The sequence below is a fragment of the Gadus morhua genome, chromosome 1 (assembly GCF_902167405.1).
Source record: "Gadus morhua chromosome 1, gadMor3.0, whole genome shotgun sequence".
NCBI classification, from domain to species: domain Eukaryota; kingdom Metazoa; phylum Chordata; class Actinopteri; order Gadiformes; family Gadidae; genus Gadus; species Gadus morhua.
The window spans coordinates 28,932,597-28,950,487 of record NC_044048.1 but is presented as its reverse complement, the minus strand read 5'-3'; the positions used below and the strand labels follow the sequence as shown (position 1 = coordinate 28,950,487).

Genomic DNA, 17,891 nt, shown 5'->3' with positions numbered 1-17,891 from the left:
CCCTTCCTCCCCTTTCTGTCTCACACTGCCCCCCCCCCCCCCCCCCCCCCGCCCCCCTCACTTGTCCCTCCCGCCATCCACGAGGGGTCGGTGGGCGACGCACCGCATTGGCCGTCTGAGAGAGAGGACGGGAGCGCCTTCCTCCCCGAGCGACGTGACGCACGCAGGTCCCAGCAGCGCTCTGTTTGCGCCTGTCCCCGCAGTGTACCGCAGAGGACTGCCGCAAAACAGGCGACAATAGGCCTCCTCCTCACACACACACCGCGAATAGAACTCAGACCCACACACTCAATACATTCGTCGCCTCCAGGATTATCAGAGTTATATTCTTTGTTAATATCTGCTGCTGCTGGGAGGTCAACTCGGAGGACGTCTGTGCGCTTTTCCTTGGAATGGATTGGCTGTGCAGGAGGAGGGGGTTCTAGCGGTGTGATCACGGTGGGCCGGCTGAGGGCTGAGGCTGCATGTGCGCTACTTCGTGACGTCGAGGCAACAGGCATGCTGGTTTTGTAGCGGGAGCAAAAAAAAAAGGCGCATATCCTCCCTGCATGCGTCCGTCACTTCTGTTCTCTTCCTCCGAGCGTCTTCGATTCCACACCGAAAGAAGTACCTAGTTCATTGAGCTTCGAGCAAGATGGCACATCTCATCCGGCACAAGATCTCCAACAAGCTGACCAATGCGGCCAACACGGTGTCGGACAAGTCCCAGGCCAAGGTCAGCGGCGTGTTCGCCCGGCTGGGCTTCCAGGCCGCCACGGACGAGGAGGGCCTGGGCTTCGCGGACTGCGATGACTTGGATTACGACTACAGACACGGGATGCAAATGGATGTCCTTCCAGACGACGGCGGCGAGGGGGGGCTGCCGTTGGAGGGGAGCGAGGAGGGGGGGGAGCTGGACGGGGACAGCCACTACCAGCGGGACGGCACCGCCGTCCGCCGCCGGCCCTCGGGCCTGAAGACCGGGGGCTCGCTCGAGGAGGACAAGCCAAAGATCACCTCCTGGGAGGCCGGGTGGAACGTCACCAACGCCATCCAGGTAATAGGAACCCCCCCCCCCCCCCCCCCCCCCCCCCCCCCCCCCCCCCCACACACACACACACACACACACACACACACACACACTCACACACACACACACACACACCTTAGAGGCCTGAACACGTGGACCAGATGTCACCTTGAATCTCTTTCTTAGATAGAGCACGTTGGGCTATAGGGCCTGCAGGTGCCTTGTGTGTGCGTGTGCGCGTGTGAGATAGCGAGAGATAGCGTGCGCGAGAGAGAGAGAGAGAGAGAGAGAGAGAGAGAGAGAGAGAGAGAGAGAGAGAGAGAGAGAGAGAGAGAGAGAAAGAGAGAGAGAGAGAGAGGATTAGACCTTTTAATCCAGAACACATAACGAATAAATAACGTATTATACAATTTGTATTCAGCTAATTTGGGGACCATTCGGGTAGGCCTATTAATTCAAATATTTTTATCAACGGAGAACAGTCCTCTGGTCTGGCCCTCGAGCGGGGCCCCCCGCGCGCCTGATAGCTGCGGGCTTATTGTCAGGCTCGTGCGTTATCAGCACCCCCATCAGCTGCTGGCGGCCCTCTGCCTGCTCCGCCAAACATTTACATTCTGCTTATTTCATGTTAATAACGTCTCGCATCGGCTAATCTGCCTCGAGCGCATCCAGAGAAAAATCCTTTTAAAAAACGTTTTGGAAGCCAGTAAAAAATATATATATATTTCCTTCACAGCAAACTGCAATTAACGACGAGTAAACAGGCGGGTTTTATCAGAATTATTTCATTTTGAACAACCTTCTTTTATATATTTTTTAATGATATTCCTATTTACGAAAAAAAAAAAAAAAAAAAAGGAAAGAAAAAATAAGTAGGTCTATATGAGTCATCGCGCACGCGCACGTGCGCGCGCGGCCCGAGATGAAGGCCTCTCTAATCCCCGCGCTCCGCTGCGCCTCTGTGTCCGCAGGGCATGTTCGTCCTCGGCTTGCCCTACGCCATCCTCCACGGCGGCTACCTCGGCCTCTTCCTCATCATCTTCGCAGCCGTGGTTTGCTGCTACACGGGCAAGATCCTGATCGCGTGCCTCTACGAGGAGAACGAGGACGGCATCCTGGTGCGCGTGCGGGACTCCTACGTGGACATCGCCAACGCGTGCTGCGCGCCCCGCTTCCCCGCGCTGGGCGGCCACGTGGTCAACGTGGCGCAGATCATCGAGCTGGTCATGACGTGCATCCTGTACGTGGTGGTCAGCGGCAACCTGATGTACAACAGCTTCCCGGGCCTGCCCGTGTCCCAGAAGGCCTGGTCCGTGTTGGCTACGGTGGCGCTGCTGCCGTGCGCCTTCCTGAAGAACCTCAAGTCCGTGTCCAAGTTCAGCCTGCTGTGCACCCTCGCGCACTTCGTCATCAACGTCCTGGTCATCGCCTACTGCCTCTCCCGGGCGCGCGACTGGGCCTGGGAGAAAGTCAAGTTCTACATCGACGTCAAGAAGTTCCCCATCTCCATCGGCATCATCGTGTTCAGCTACACCTCGCAGATCTTCCTGCCCTCGCTGGAGGGCAACATGCAGAAGCCCAGCGAGTTCCACTGCATGATGGACTGGACCCACATCTCGGCCTGCGTGCTGAAGGGGCTCTTCGCCCTGGTGGCTTACCTCACGTGGGCGGACGCCACCAAGGAGGTGATCACCGACAACCTGCCGTCCACCATCCGGGCCGTGGTCAACCTCTTCCTGGTGTCCAAGGCCCTGCTCTCCTACCCGCTGCCGTTCTTCGCCGCGGTGGAAGTCCTGGAGAAGTCCATGTTCCAGGGCGGTGGCGGCAGGGCCAGCCTCCCCAACTGCTACGGACCGGCCGGACAGCTCAAGTCCTGGGGGTTGGGCCTCCGGGTGGCGCTGGTGGTGTTCACGCTGCTCATGGCGATCTTCGTGCCGCACTTCGCCCTGCTCATGGGCCTGACGGGGAGTCTGACGGGCGCCAGCCTGTGCTTCCTGCTGCCGGCTCTCTTCCACCTCAAGCTGCAGTGGAGGAAGCTCCTCTGGCACCACGTGTTCTTCGACGTCGCCATTTTTGTGATCGGGGGTATTTGCGCAATTTCGGGCTTCATCCACTCGGTGGAGGGGCTGATCGAGGCGTACAGGTATAACCTCCACGACTGAGGAGCCGAGTGCGGAGATACAGGCCAGACCCGCAGTGTGTGTGTGTGTGTGTGTGTGTGTGTGTGTGTGTGTGTGTGTGTGTGTGTGTGTGTGTGTGTGTGTGTGTGTGTGTGTGTGTGTGTGTGTGTGCGTGCGTGCGTGTGTGCGTGCGTGCGTGTGTCGTGTGTGTCGTGTGTGTGTGTGTGTGTGTGTGTGTGTGTGTGTGTGTGTGTGTTTGTTTCTGGAGAGGTGACGTCACGCGTAAAGGCCTCGCGGGGTTCCAACTCTTAACGTCAGGATAACCTGTGTTAAATGTAGTTCTTTTTAGTTTCATCTTGCCTTCGTGATAATGTGCAATACAAGACTCTGAGATCTGATCATAGTGATAAGCCCACCGTAGAAGCGCGCGGCCGGACACATCCTCTGCTAAACGAAAAAAGGAGAACTTGAAGCAGTAACTGTTTTATTTTCACAGTTCCTGTGAAACGTGCAACCCGAAAGTCTCATGTGTGTGTGAGAGTGTTTACGTTTTAATATATCCGGGGGTTGAGCTGTGTAGTGATGGAAGTGGAGTTTAATATTTCATTGTTGTTTTTAAGCTGCTATATAATCGAGGCTATCCTGAAAAATAGATATAAATATAAAAGGCCTGTATAAAACCAAGGCACCGGTTAAATCAGGGGCTATATGCGGTCGTCCTCACCTGTGAATAACGTGTGTTTTTTCCTCGAATGGAAAAATCATAATTTGGTCCTTTTTTATTTTTTCATTGTCATTTTTGATTGTAGGCCCGCAGTAATCATCGTTTATTGGTGTTTAAGTGTCATTCTGGATGAAGTGAGTTCAAAGTGCAAGCAAGTGGGTCCTATCGTGTTTTATGAAAACTGTTGTCTGATAATATTCTACTCCTGATTATCTTGTGTGTGATTTAATGAAACTACTTAAGATGTTTGAGAGAAAAAAGAGAATTTGTGGAAATAAGAGATAAATAAATCTAATATTTTATGCTGGGATAATGTTTCTTTGCCCGTATTTGTAGAAACGGTTATTTTTTTCGACTCAAGAGAAAGACGGCAATCAATCATTACTTAGAGACTGCAATTTTGGCGAGACACTTCATTCAAAGCAGTCGACAAATTAACTTTTTGCGAACGAAGCATTAACCTAATTTAACCTTAAATGTACACTTCCTGTAGGCCCCTGTGTGCACGTGTGTGCACGTGTGCCAGTATGTGTGTCTGTGTGTGTGTGTGTGTGTGTGTGTGTGTGTGTGTGTGTGTGTGTGTGTGTGTGTGTGTGTGTGTGCGTGCGTGCGTGCGTGCGTGCGTGCGTGCGTGCGTGTGTGTGTGGGTGTGTGTTTCTGTGCCCCTGAGAGAGAGGAAGAGAGTGTTTTGAGTTGTTACAAGTAATAAGGCCTAAATAATAATAATAATAACAATGCAATTATTAATATTAATAATACAAACGCTCCAACAAATAATACAAACAATTAAAATACCAATTAGCAGATCGATAGTTTAGTATCAGTCCATATTTCAGAGAAGGAGCCAGAAAAAACAATGGTTATTTTTATAAATCATGAAAATTAAGCCGTTCATAATGTTTCACTTCCCCAGTGAGTCGTGAGCAATTGTATCACTTCCCCATACCTCAGGAACAAATCAAAAATATTTGAGACCTAAACATAAGTTAAGTCTGGAACCTTATGCGACCCAGACGCCTCGGCAACTGTCAATCAAGAAAGTTTCCCCGACCTGCCACTCATGAGATGTGAGTATTGTCTTTATACATCCTAAACACGTCGTTTAATCTAAAGTACGTTGGCGCTCTGATATCTGAACTGATTTTGCATTGTATGCTTCGATCCGACCAGCATGACTGGAAGAATGCTGCTTTACCTCACCGCGGGCTGCCTTCTCACCTGCCTTGCGCACGGTACACAGCCCGCCATAAAGGTCATCCTGAGCGAGAAAGGGCTTCAGTACGGTGAGTCAGTCGGCCTCATGGCCCACCAAAGGTGACGTACGACGTATTCCTCGAATTGCAGCCAATACAAAAATTTGACTACTACCAAATATTAAATCAAAGTGGGAATAGGCCGCCTGGATAAGGAACGTGAAGACTGAAACCCTAACCCTATTCTGCGTGCGTTAAGGGAAAGCTTTAACCGCGCAGCATATAGGCTTTTTGCAGGCGATAATTGTATCGTCACACACGCAGAATGTGTGAAAGAAATGCGTGTTTGTGCCGCAGTGAAGGAGATGGGCGCCGAGTGGCTACTGCAGAACCTGGGGAGCGCGTCGCCTCCGGACGTCCACGGGAAGCTCAGCCTGAGCCTGGGGACGGTCTATTACTCCATCATGGGGTAGGAACAAGCAATCAGCCGCGGCCGAAACCGACTGCATCGTGGGATTGGATTTCAATTATTTTTTCTCTCCCTTTTTATTTAAATCACAAGTCAGTTATTCTGCAGGAATCCTGGTACAGCGGTGGTTATATATATTTTCATAAAGAAGCCCTCTTAAAATATCAATGTAGGCCTATGTGTCTCTGATTTGAGGATATACAGGCCTACACCTTATTTGAAGATGTATAAGCTCTTTTTTTTTTTTAGCTGATCGAATAAAGTAAGCACAGGCTTGTATAGGAGACCAGCGGATGTGTGGCGGTTCTCTGAGTGGCAGGTGTTTCCTCCTGGTTCTCGCGCAGCATGGCCGTGACGTACTGCGAGTTCGCGGAGCCGTCGGTCGAGTTCTATGAAGACGTGACCGGATTCAAAGCAGTGATCTCAGGCCTCTACATACAAGTGAAAGGCGCCTGGTCAGCCTCATACGGCATTTTGTGAGTCGTACTCCCCACCCACACTCATATTGCCTGTCAATCAAAAGGCAAGGACATCCTATCACACTTTGACAGGTTTCTAACCAAAAACGACATGAGACATGTTTAAGGCCGTGCTTATGTGTTTGTCAAGTATATTAATTCCTGCAAGCACCTCCAAGTGTTCTACCATGGGAAGATCTGGGCAGGAGTGGACTGTGTGGGAGAGGATATTCGGGTTTTTGTGATGAGATTGACACGCATAGACAACAATAGAAATAGACCTACCGATGATCTGTTGTTATATTATCTTAAAGTTCACTCACCTGTACATGTATTGTACTTCTGATAAGATGCTGATACTGAACTGAACGTCAGAATGAGGATTAATGTCATTAATCATCATTAATTAAGTCATTAATGCTCACGTTGTGCAGCGAGGACGGCGGGGCCTTCGAGCTGGTGATCCGGGACCTGGAGGTGGACCTGCTCCTGGGTCTGGGGATGGACGCAGACGGTCAGCCGTCCTTCCGGTGCGCCGCCTGCGGGGCCTCGGTTGGGTCGGCCGGCCTGAACCTGATAGATGCCAGGTATACCTCCAGCCTCCAGGACCGAGACCGCAGCCAGGATCCTTTGAATTAGGAATGAAAGAGGATTTAGTGGCGCTACTTACGATGTGGGAGAAAACGAGATTTTTAGAGTTTAAAAATATTTTCCTACGCCTACAAATAATTTAGAGAGAGGGATTTTGGAGAGAGGCATTACAATAATGCGACAAGCTGACTTTATCGCTGACAAACCTTTACACGTTTTAATCCACGCGGTACTCAAAGTCAAGCACAGATTCTCACTCGCATCAGAATGTTGTTTAAATTGCGATCTTCCTGCAGGCCCGTGTGTGTGTGTATGTGTGTGTGTGTGTGTGTGTGTGTGTGTGTGTGTGTGTGTGTGTGTGTGTGTGTGTGTGTGTGTGTGTGTGTGTGTGTGTGCGTGCGTGCGTGCGTGCGTGCGTGCGTGTGTGTGTGTGTGTGTGTGCGTGCGTATGTGTGCGTGAGAGACAGATATTTATATAAAACAAAACTTTCCATTTTCACAGCTGGATCATTGAACAATTTATTGATGAAGAGCTTATCAGAAGTACAATAGAGGAAAAGGTGAGTGGACTTTAAGCTATATTACAACACCAGTTCGGTAGACCTATTTCTATTAGTGTACATACGTGTCAATCTCATCGCAAATCTCCTCTCTCCCCCCAGATCTGTCCGATGATAACAGAACGCTTGGATGAGCTTGAGTACCGCCTAGCGGCCCTTGGTGGTAATGCACACATTCACTTTTGATTTCAACAAATGTATAGAAACATCAAACCCAGGAGAAATGTCTTAGTGATGGACGTTTGATCCTCCGATCTATCCCCAGCCACCTTCCAGGTGAATCATCTTCTGGCCGTGGATCTTCCCCTCACCAGCTACCCGGTGGTCAACTCTTCCTGCCTCAGCCTCTCCCTGAAGGTAGAAACACTTAAGTTACCTTAAGTTAACTTAAAAAAACTCAAGTCAGACTATACACAATAGAGCCTAACTAAAACGTGTTTGTATTAATTTATTTAAAAGGGACATATTATACCACCAGGTGTGAGTGTGATTCCACTACAAGCCGTTGTGAAAATGTGCAGCTTCTGACATCACAGTTGGGCGTGTCCCCGAGATGTGTGCTGGATAGATTAATCTACCAGCCTACCCAGTGGAGTGTACACACTGGCCGATTATCAAAAAGTCTTAACGGCACTCGCACTCACACCATGGTGGAATAATATGTCACCTTTACAGTTTTTCTCAATCGTTTAAACACGTTTTCTGAAACCTAAATTCCTCAAAACTCTAAACACAAACCGGAGAAGGGTTAATAATTTTGTCAGAACTCCACAACTTCTTCCCAAAACTGTTTTTTTCCACCAAACAGTAAACACTGATGTCAAATGAATATCTCTTAGAGAGCATCAATTAAACACTGGTGTGATCAATTCAGACCACTTCCATCAAAATACTATTTACATATGTTTTGGCTTCATGAGGCCATGTTACTCAAATGTATAAAATAGTTTAGAAATTTTAAAGTTGCAATTAGGTGGTACATATAGTATAAATACTGTTGCCATTTGTATTACAATACTGTGAATATATCATAAAAATGTTGCATTGACACAATCGTATCAGAATAGAATACAATGCATATTTGTCTAACCAATGAGCTCCAATGGGCTAAACTCACAATCCCAGCTTCCCAGAGTCATACTGTACACCTATAGTTGATACTCCAACATTGTTCTGACAATACACCAATGTTACCTATTTTGGCAAATTCCAGTACAGTAATTGCACTGATAAGTAAAATGAAAAACACTACAGTAAGAAAATGTTTAGACTTTCTTTCGGGGGATGTAATGAGGAAATCAGTACACAAGTACAAAAAGGCAACAAAGCAAATATATATTTGTTACTGTAATACAGTAAATGTTCAGCTGAACTGACTGCAAACAAAGCTTTTCATACGCAAAAAAAAAAAAAAAGAAGAATATAAATGAGGTGAAACAGAATTGGTTGCTTAATTAGTTGTTGCGTTTTGAAGGCCAGGTCAACCAAGTGTACTATATGATGAGATTTGTGCTTAGAGTCTTGCAAAAATGAGATTTAGAATATCTATCTGTGGTAAAACAGTGGAATTGTGCTTATAGTTTAGCAGTCTGGAGTATTGTAGCTGACACGTGAGCTTCAAGTTTTCAGAAATGTGGTCAGTTCCATTTTTTGTGCGTAGACAATCGAGAAAAACTGTAAGTTAACTTAAGTCCTCTGCACTGCCTCACTGTCACACTATCATGTCCGACTGTACACAATAGAGCCTAACTAAAAAGTGTTTGTGCTTATTTATATACATAACAGCGGATTGTAAAGATTTTAAAACTGATATAACAATAAAATGACATTGGCCGATGCTGACGTTTGACGGGTGTGCCCTGACGGAGACGTATCGCCGATGACAGCGGGCTATTGTTGTCCATCCCGCTGTAGGGAATGTTCCACCGTCCTGACAGCCCGGTGGACCCCCCGTTCGAGCCCCAGCCCTTCTCCCTGGACGGGCAGCCGGGCTACATGCTGTCCCTGGGTCTCTCCGAGTACACCACCAACTCAGCCTCCCACGCCTACTTCGTATCGGGGTCGCTGCAGCTCCTCATCACAGACAGCATGGTGAGGGGGGGGGGGGGGGGGGGGGGGGGGGGGGCACGACCAGGGTCCGCAGGAGCACAGAGAGAGAGGGGGAGGGAGGGAGGATAAAGGCAGGGAGGGAAGGAGGGTGAAGGGAGGGAGGGAGGGAGGGAAGGAAGGAAAAAGAAAACAGTTGAGAAAGGAATAAAAGAAAGAAGAAAATAATAAAGAGAGTAATAAAGACGGAAAGAAAGAAAGAAGACAGAAGTAAGAGAGTTTAAAAAGAGAAAGAGTCAATCGTTCAGTTAATCATACATATTCCCTCAGATTCCTCCCAGCTCTCCGTTGCATCTGAACACCAACTCATTTGGACCCTTCGTCCCAAAGGTAAGGTCACATACGATGTCAATATACGATACAACGGTGGGTAAGGCCTGTACAAGTCTCACCAACCAGGTTTAATAATCTAAAGGCTGTTAGTAGCCCGAATCTGAGTGAACGAGCGTTTCCATTTATTTTGCTTCATATTAGTTTAATTCAATCATGATTCATGTGGCATCTGACTCGGCCGACATGAGTATAGCGGTGGTGAGACAAGCATAGGCATCATGTCCGGATAGCAACATAAGAACTACAAAATTCAGTAAAGTTTCAAATCAACTTTACCACTGGCCACCCTAGAAATATATATATAATATATATATATATATCCCCCTGACGAAACAGGAAACAAGGTGTAGCCCCGCTCCGTTCCGTTTCACCTTTCAGGCTCAGGCACTGTGCCGTCGCCCCCTAGTGGTTCTGTTACGGCATAGTTGTACTGCTGGACCCCTGATAAGCCTATTTAGACCGTATCGGAATGGACCCAACTTCAAGCTTCTTCATATTGTCTGTAAAGATACGTACATACACTACCATTCCAAAGTCTGTTGTCACTCAGATAATTTAAATGTTTAACACGAATAGCTAAACAATGTACCATTAGAACACATGAGTGATGGTTGCTGGAAATGGGCCTCTGCACCGACACCTATGTAGATATTCCATAAAAAAAATCTCCTGTTTCTAGCTAGAATAGTCATCTACCACATTAACAATGTCTAGACTCTATATCAGATTAATTTATTGTTATCTTCATTGAAAAAAAAGGGCCTTTCTATAAAAAAATAAATAAGGACATTTCTAACTGACCCCAAACTTTTGAACGGTAATGTACATGCATGCAATTCAATATTGTTGACTTTTCCGACAGCTTCCCAAAATGTTCCCTGACATGGAGATGCAGCTGCAGGTCTTCGCCCTGGAGGCTCCTGAGTTCATGTTCAGGTCCGGGGTTGTTCGAATGGACGTACACGGGGCCATCAAGGCCTTCGTCGTCCGCCCAGATGGCACCTTCATCTTCCTCTTCAGGCTCAACCTGGTGTGTGTGTGTGTGTGTGTGTGTGTGTGTGTGTGTGTGTGTGTGTGTGTATTTAACACCGGAACACATGTCGTTGTGACGGTATCAGGGACACATCCAGACTCAGAACAAACTAACTAACAGTGCTGCTCTTGTGCATTTCAGGAATCCACCTTCAGTGGAAAATTCCGTATGGCCAACGAAAAATTAACGGGCGCCATCGCACTGGAAAAGTAGACTGATTCTGATATTCAATACAGCACAATATGTTACAGATGCAATATTTGTACAAGCTATATAATTAAAATGAGAGATTACAAGTTGCAGTGTGACCAGACAAACGGGCACAATGGCATGGATTCTATGCCGTCATGTTTGTGTTCTTTGAATGTTTTTCTGTAGTTTCAGTTGATTCATTGCACTTCCTTCCAACCCAGTCTCTACCTAACCCTGGACTCGAGTGAAGTTGGAGAAGTTCAGGTATGAAAGATAAGAGATAATCGCAGGGACATTATTACCGTCCAACAACGTTGGACCCATGACTGGTACAAGCTAATGTCCGCACATTGTTCTTCGCAGACTGACGCTTTGAAAATCGCCATTAAGTTCGGAATAAAGCTCTCAGGATTGCCAAGGTTGAACGGTGGGTCACATTTACTGCCATTACCAAGAAGAATATCTTCACTCAAAATATCCCAAGTGTTGTCCTATTCGTAGACAGACTTTTTTCTCCAATTAGGACACAAGTGTAAACCTTGTCACTGCTTCTGTCCTTGTCTTGTCTATTTTAGCAAAGCTTGCCAAGGGCATTGATTTACCCACAATGCAACACGCCCATTTGACTAACCTTGTCCTGGAGGTAGAGGAGGTCAGTGCACATTCTCTCTTTACACACACACACACACACACACACACACACACACACACACACACACACACACACACACACACACACACACACACACACACACACACACACACACACACACACACACAATATGGCATTTAATTATGTATTTCTTTGGCCCAGGGATTCATCTCAGTCTTATCAGATGCAGAGATAAAGCTGAGGGAGGCCAAAGTTGGAACACCTTGGATGGTCTAACTGCGGTGTAGTTGGACCCAAACATCTTCTCTGGCCTTATGATTGTGATATTTCTTAAAGCTTGAGCCCAAGGCCAGATTGGATTAACCGCTACGTGATCAATACTAGCACATCTTTGTTCGTTTCTGTCTGGGTCATAGAACAATTGTTTTGTTCATTGATCCCAAGCTGTTCTCTGGTGATTTCAGTGATACGACAATGTGTGAATGTAAAAGTTGTTTCTGTAACAATTGCAGGGGAATATGAATGAGTGAGTAGACACTAGAACATGATCATCCTCATCATGATCCAGACAATCGCTTGTAAACCGAAAACAGGACAATGGATTACTGGAACAATGAAAATCTCTTTTATTATTATTATTATTATTATTTTGCTGTGAATCATTCGTCAGTCACATGTACTTTCTACTGTTATTCTGCATTATGACATTCTTGGAATGCATTACATTGCCAAAATATATAAATACATACATAGCTATGTACAGCCATTGTTTTCAGAAAACTCTTGTGTAGCACGAACATCACACATTCATATGAAACAAGAGGCTGCTTGAATACGGGCTTCTTCAACAGCCTGGTGGCATCACAGATCTGACTGACTCTATATTCTACAACCAACGCAATGATCATTATGTGGACAACCATTGCACCTATACAAGCTGTTGTCATGGACACAGAGGCATACCAATGCAGTAGGGGCATTTTGTCTTGAGACAGCCATTACCAAAATCTTGAAATAGTCTTCAGTTAAAACAGTAATGCGGGTTCTTATCATTATTTTTGAAGGCTGTCACCGGCACCACAAAGTGATCCCCAAAGGACCTTTGTGAAGCGACATTCTGACTGGGGGGGGGGGGCGGAGGAGAACGAAGAAAAAGCAGGAAAGATGGCAGCTTGAAGGGAGATTTTAGAGCAAGAATTTTTATAACAAGGTAAACCTTTAAAAAATATATACTGTTATATTGAGGGAACGCCATAGATTGGCAATAAATACTATAGACAAAAACAAACAAATGAACAAAATCACAAAAGCCAAAACGTGTTCGATTTCAACGTTGAGGATCACAGCAAGGATGTGTTAGCAAGTGTTTGGTAACATTCACTTCTTAATGGTCCTGAACACAAAGTAGCAGTATTGATCTGCTTGTTACTCATGTGCGCATTCATACCGTCTTGAAGGTGACAGGCACTCCTAGTCACAAGTACTGCAGGTTTACCAGTGCTGACCAGTACAGGTATGCTAAGCAAACCTAGTGTAACCAAATAAAATCTATATTCAAGCACGATTTGGGGCATGTAACAAATTGAGGGGCCACATATACAAAAGCAGTAATCTTTAAAAAGGAGTAAAGGAAAGGTGGCTTTGGCTATCGTCCATTTAATTTCTGAAAGCTTGATGCGATGTTGAGCGGCTTGGTTAAATATTAACAGTGTCAAATATTAACTCTTTGTTTCGGTCACGGGCACGCTGTAAGATAAGAACAGCTCAAGAGGAACAGAGCCCCATAAAGAGCAGCCCAGTGACCATTGGAGGATTAGAAGCGTAAAGTCGACAGTCTATGGCTGCTAAAGACCAGAACACATCTCTGTGGAGACGAGAAGCTATGGAAGAGAAGGCAGAGGGAGGAGGGACGATGGTTTAAAGAGCAGGGGGACGAGGGATGCTGAGGCACGATGTGAATTAGAAAACACCTACACAATACCGTTATCACAATACTGAAAAAGGAAACAGATGATATTTTCAAGTCTTTTTCTCCGATGCGGGGCTGTTCAAGTCTACCGGATTCCTCCCTCGCCCTGCGTGTGCGTGTGTGTGTGTGTGCGTGTGTGTGTGTGTGTCACAAAGCAAGGATAGAGAGCTGCACACGGGCACACGCACACGCATTCAGACAAGACGCACGTGCGGAACGGGGGGACGGGATGTTACGAGTGCAGGAGGTTCCACGGAGTGGCGGGGGTGGGGGGGTCACTTGTCTTCCGAGGCCGCTGCCGCCATGGGGGCCCGCATGCTGCCCCGAGCGGTCGACGCCAGCTCCTCGATCTCAGAGTTCAGCCTCCGGATGACCCACTCCATCGCCTCCCGGCCCTACGGGGGGGGGGGGGGGGGGGGGTCAACAGGGGTGGGGGGTCGGGGGTCAACGGGGTTGAACCTCTGAGCCATAGCCTCTACACTACTCACTATACACCACTCACTATACACACCACACACTACTCACTATACACCACTCACTATACACACACCACACACCACTCACTATACACCACTCACTACTCACTATACACCACTCACTATACACACCACACACTACTCACTACACACTACTCACTATACACCACTCACTACACACCACTCGCTATACACCACACACCACTCACTACTCGCTACACACCACACACCACTCACTATACACCACACACTACTCGCTACACACCACACACTACTCACCACTCACTACTCACTACTCGCTACACACCACACACTACTCACTATACACTACTCACTATACACCACCCACTACTCACCACTCACTACACACCACCCACTACTCACTACTCGCTACACACCACACACTACTCACTATACACTACTCACACGCGCTGATTATGGTTCCACGTTCACGCAACGCAACGACCACGCAGACGCTCCGACGCAGTCGTGAACCTTTATGGTTCTGCGTCGGGTTTTAGTGAGCGGACCAATCACAGCCCTCGCTGCTGCGTCGCCTCGACAGAAGGTTAACATTTTTGGGAGGCGCACGTCCGGCCCACGCGGTGGACGCAAGGAGGGTCGGCGAGGACGTAAGGGGTCCGTAGCCCCCTTGCGTTGAGGGAACGCGGGACCATAATCAGCCCTTAAGACGGTACATCCCACCTCTCATTGAGAGCCCAGACCGCGGCGAGGACGTACGGACGTACCTTGTTGGCGTTGGCAGAGATGCTCTTGGCGATGACGCCTTCCAGGTAGCTGCTGAGACTGATGGCTTTAACGTTGATCTGAGCCTCCTGGGTCAACATGGTCCTGGAACACATCCCATAATGCATCAGTACCCACAGGAGTTACCTAAATAAGGCTTTTAACACTACTTGGAAAAAATAAAAAACGAACAGGTTTAAGGTGAACAATTCCAGAAGCACACATTATTAAAGATGCACTACGTGGTGTCCCCATGAACATCACTCACTTCTCAGGGTCATCAGGGTGTGGCTTGTAGGTCAACTTCTCGTCCACCGATATTATGTTAGTGAAGGAGATCTACGTGGACACAAAACCAGGATTATCTTTTCGTTTCGTTGTGGCTAATGCAAAACTGTATTATGGTCGGACAGTAATTCAGAGCTGTCAAAAACGTTCAATTGAGATGCATCAAACACAGAACATTCAAGAACAAAAACAGAATATTTGATGGGTCGTTTATTGGTGCAAAGAATACCATCGTTACCACAAGTTGTAATATTAATGAAGTCAAGACCTTGATCAGGTTGAATTGACCAAGAGAGCTTAGACTGATAGAGTTGTACGAAGCGGAGGTATCACACTTTAAAATGACAGTAAAAATAACTAAGTAAAAGGACGACGGCCTCGCGAAAACAACGGGCTTAGAACAAACATCCAAAGCAGCTCACGTTAGTGGACTTCAGCTCGAAGGTCTTCTCCTTTGGGTCAACGATTGAGTGCTCCTGGGCGTAGGTGAATGATCTCGTTATTCCGATCATCTAAAGGAGGGGTTGACGATAGCACAGTTAGTTTGCATCTCCAGTGGCATTTGTGTCCGCCATAGAGACATGCTGGCGTGCTATGTCCACTGAAAACATGAGTCAATACACCTTCCCGGACCGACGCCCTGCCTGCATCGCACAGAGAAGGAAGAGCTGCTCAGAGACGTCTAGAACTGCTACTGTTGCCACCACAACTAAAGAGAGCTGATAAGGGTTTGCTGCTAATGGACGGCCTTCTGATTCTCTTTAAAGTCATTTCAACCGTCTCTTTCGAAAGCACAACCCGGCGTGAATTGATTTTGACCTTTATCGAAAAGCTAAGTACAAATGTATAAATAAACCGTAAGGAGTAAACGGTCAAAGGTGATACAGGTGACATGCATGTCGAATACGTGTCGGATCACTGAAGGCACTAAGCTCCAAGAGATTGTACCGTTAAGACTGTATTTAGGAAATACTCAATCCAGGTTGATTGGCTAAACCTTAAGTGGACTTGTATGATAATGACCTGAGGATGGTTGGCTGAAGCCCCCTCCCCCCCCCCTAATCAACCCCACTCCTAACAACAACAAATCCAACCGTGTGCTCCAACCCACAACACACATTATAACAGAACAAGTCACCGCTAGTCAACAGAGGGAAGGTTGACGACAACAACTACGACATTGACAGTGCCGTCGGCCATGTGACCCGACTCACCGACATGGCCATGGAGGGCATGCCCCAGTCGGCGGTGAGCAGGCGGCTGCTGTGTAGCCTCCCCGCGGGGTCCACCCCTCTGGCCAGAACGTCCACCCCGAACACGTTGGGGTTCATTGGGTTGGGGTACTTCTGCATCGCCGCCTTGGTCACCGTCTCCCACGGGTGGCTGTTGACAACATTCTTTTTATAACTCCTTTTCGAAGCTGAGTAACACTACACCTGTCGGAGAGTTTAGTACGAGGGCAACCTTTTGCACGCAATGCAACGCATGCAGCAGGCGTGGGTTCAGTTATTATGACAACCATCCGTTAACACATTTATAACATAATTCAATGCTAAAGTAGTAACTGTACTATTCACAGCTAACGACCGCAGAACAACAAATGTCTGGCATTGCCAAAAACATGAATGGGATTAATGTTAAGAGGGAATGCTGCATTACCTTCATATTTGATATCACAAATGTGAATATTCATCACATTGGAGACATGATTTTAATTCATTTATCTAATGAGACAGCTCTGCAAAAGCCCCGGGGGACTGGAACGCTACATCCAGGGGGACTGGATCACTGCACCCAGGGGGACTGGAGGATCACTACATTCAGGGGGACTACTGGATCACTCCACCCAGGGGGACTGGAGGATCACTACATTCAGGCAGTTTGCGATCTGCTTACGTGAGCAGTAGACCTTCACGTGTGTAGGTGTACATAATGAGTACACACCACACAAATCCTCAAATAGGACGGCTAGGGCTTCATGTCTTGATAGGTTAATAACGAAAGCGTTGTAAGTAACCCAGTGAGTAAGTAAAAAGATAATAATAGCGGGGATGAGCAGAAGGACAGTCATAGACCAAGTGTCACCGACGGGTACGAAGCCACATTGCAGAAAGCCTTCAGAGAGTTGTCCTTATAACGTTACGTTATTGCACACTACAGCAGCATAAATCATTTGTAATATAGCTGTTACCAGCGCATAAACTGTTTCACTTAAAAAAGAGACGAAGTAAAGGTAACGCTGCGTTAGCAGCAGGTAACGCTGCGTTAGCAGCAGGTAACGTTACCCAACACCGTTAAAGCGGACTACTTTACGGAGCGTCGACCACTCAGCTAGCGTCTATATAGCCAGCTGGAGTCAGACTTGAGTACAAAACATAGTTGTTTACCGATTTAAACACATAGGAGTCGAACAGTTAATTGTTGTACACACGTAAGTATAACACAAAAAACTCACTTGAATATGTGTTCTGACGCCCATAGCTTCATTTTACAGGTCTTTCTGTCAGAAGCGGGGAGCGCGGCGGCGAAAGCGGAACGGCGACTCAGGAGGAAGGCGGAGGAATCTACACCTCCAGCCCAGCCTCCTCCGCTGCTCGGTCTCTTCTTCGTTCACATATAAAAGTGCACTAGGACGCTGTCAGCCGCATTGCTGGCGCCTGTTGGTTTGGCGGTGAACACTATTCAGGGCAAATGCATAACTCATTAAATGAAATACAATTAATGAAGTAAACAGTCTCACACACCGGCAAACAAGCTGAAGCTCTGATTCGTCGACTGCTTCCCTCCTTCAACCGGTGGTAGACATGTGTATGGCTGCTTTCACCGTGACCTTCACCATATATATATATATATATATATATATATATATATATATATATATATATATATATATATATATATATATATATATATATATATATAAGTCCTTTGAGTGTGTATCTTGACAAATATTCTGCAAAGTTTCAACTTTCCATGGCATGAGCATGGCCTAATGACTTATCAAAGAACT

The 17,891-nt window shown here is 47.0% G+C and overlaps 3 protein-coding genes across 3 annotated transcripts; 2 read left to right on the top strand and 1 right to left on the bottom strand.

The window, feature by feature from the left end:
- The first annotated feature begins 89 nt into the window (after nucleotides 1–89).
- Nucleotides 90–3,276, top strand: LOC115552697 (vesicular inhibitory amino acid transporter). Its single transcript, XM_030368999.1, has 2 exons — nucleotides 90–1,036; nucleotides 1,981–3,276. The coding sequence occupies exons 1-2, from the start codon at nucleotides 635–637 to the stop codon at nucleotides 3,169–3,171; spliced, it is 1,593 nt and encodes a 530-aa protein (XP_030224859.1). The 5' UTR covers nucleotides 90–634; the 3' UTR covers nucleotides 3,172–3,276.
- Nucleotides 3,277–4,765: 1,489 nt separating this feature from the next.
- Nucleotides 4,766–12,167, top strand: LOC115542985 (bactericidal permeability-increasing protein). Its single transcript, XM_030355518.1, has 16 exons — nucleotides 4,766–4,920; nucleotides 5,024–5,136; nucleotides 5,404–5,515; nucleotides 5,860–5,991; nucleotides 6,408–6,560; nucleotides 7,067–7,124; nucleotides 7,227–7,287; nucleotides 7,390–7,481; nucleotides 9,039–9,215; nucleotides 9,501–9,560; nucleotides 10,426–10,593; nucleotides 10,738–10,805; nucleotides 11,010–11,052; nucleotides 11,152–11,215; nucleotides 11,364–11,440; nucleotides 11,603–12,167. Exons 1-16 carry the CDS (start codon nucleotides 4,856–4,858, stop codon nucleotides 11,675–11,677), a joined length of 1,518 nt encoding a protein of 505 aa, XP_030211378.1. The 5' UTR covers nucleotides 4,766–4,855; the 3' UTR covers nucleotides 11,678–12,167.
- On the bottom strand, nucleotides 12,004–17,492 carry LOC115542994 (PRELI domain containing protein 3B). The gene is made up of 6 exons (XM_030355529.1): nucleotides 17,337–17,492; nucleotides 16,096–16,264; nucleotides 15,304–15,393; nucleotides 14,862–14,932; nucleotides 14,596–14,698; nucleotides 12,004–13,765 (listed from the first exon to the last, which is right to left on the bottom strand). Exons 1-6 carry the CDS (start codon nucleotides 17,366–17,368, stop codon nucleotides 13,646–13,648), a joined length of 585 nt encoding a protein of 194 aa, XP_030211389.1. The 5' UTR covers nucleotides 17,369–17,492; the 3' UTR covers nucleotides 12,004–13,645.
- Between the last annotated feature and the right edge of the window lie 399 nt (nucleotides 17,493–17,891).

Excerpts from the sequence above, each read along its gene's own strand:
- LOC115552697 (XM_030368999.1), top strand. The coding sequence starts at position 635 with ATGGCACATCTCATCCGGCACAAGATCTCCAACAAGCTGACCAATGCG. Across the intron at positions 1,037-1,980 it reads ACGTCACCAACGCCATCCAG|GGCATGTTCGTCCTCGGCTT; the intron begins GTAATAGGAACC and ends CTGTGTCCGCAG.
- LOC115542985 (XM_030355518.1), top strand. The coding sequence starts at position 4,856 with ATGCGACCCAGACGCCTCGGCAACTGTCAATCAAGAAAGTTTCCCCGA. Across the intron at positions 9,216-9,500 it reads TCCTCATCACAGACAGCATG|ATTCCTCCCAGCTCTCCGTT; the intron begins GTGAGGGGGGGG and ends ATATTCCCTCAG. Across the intron at positions 11,053-11,151 it reads GTGAAGTTGGAGAAGTTCAG|ACTGACGCTTTGAAAATCGC; the intron begins GTATGAAAGATA and ends TGTTCTTCGCAG.
- LOC115542994 (XM_030355529.1), bottom strand. The coding sequence starts at position 17,368 with ATGAAGCTATGGGCGTCAGAACACATATTCAA. Across the intron at positions 15,394-16,095 it reads TGCCCTCCATGGCCATGTCG|ATGATCGGAATAACGAGATC; the intron begins GTGAGTCGGGTC and ends CCCCTCCTTTAG. Across the intron at positions 13,766-14,595 it reads TCTCTGCCAACGCCAACAAG|GGCCGGGAGGCGATGGAGTG; the intron begins GTACGTCCGTAC and ends CCCCCCCCGTAG.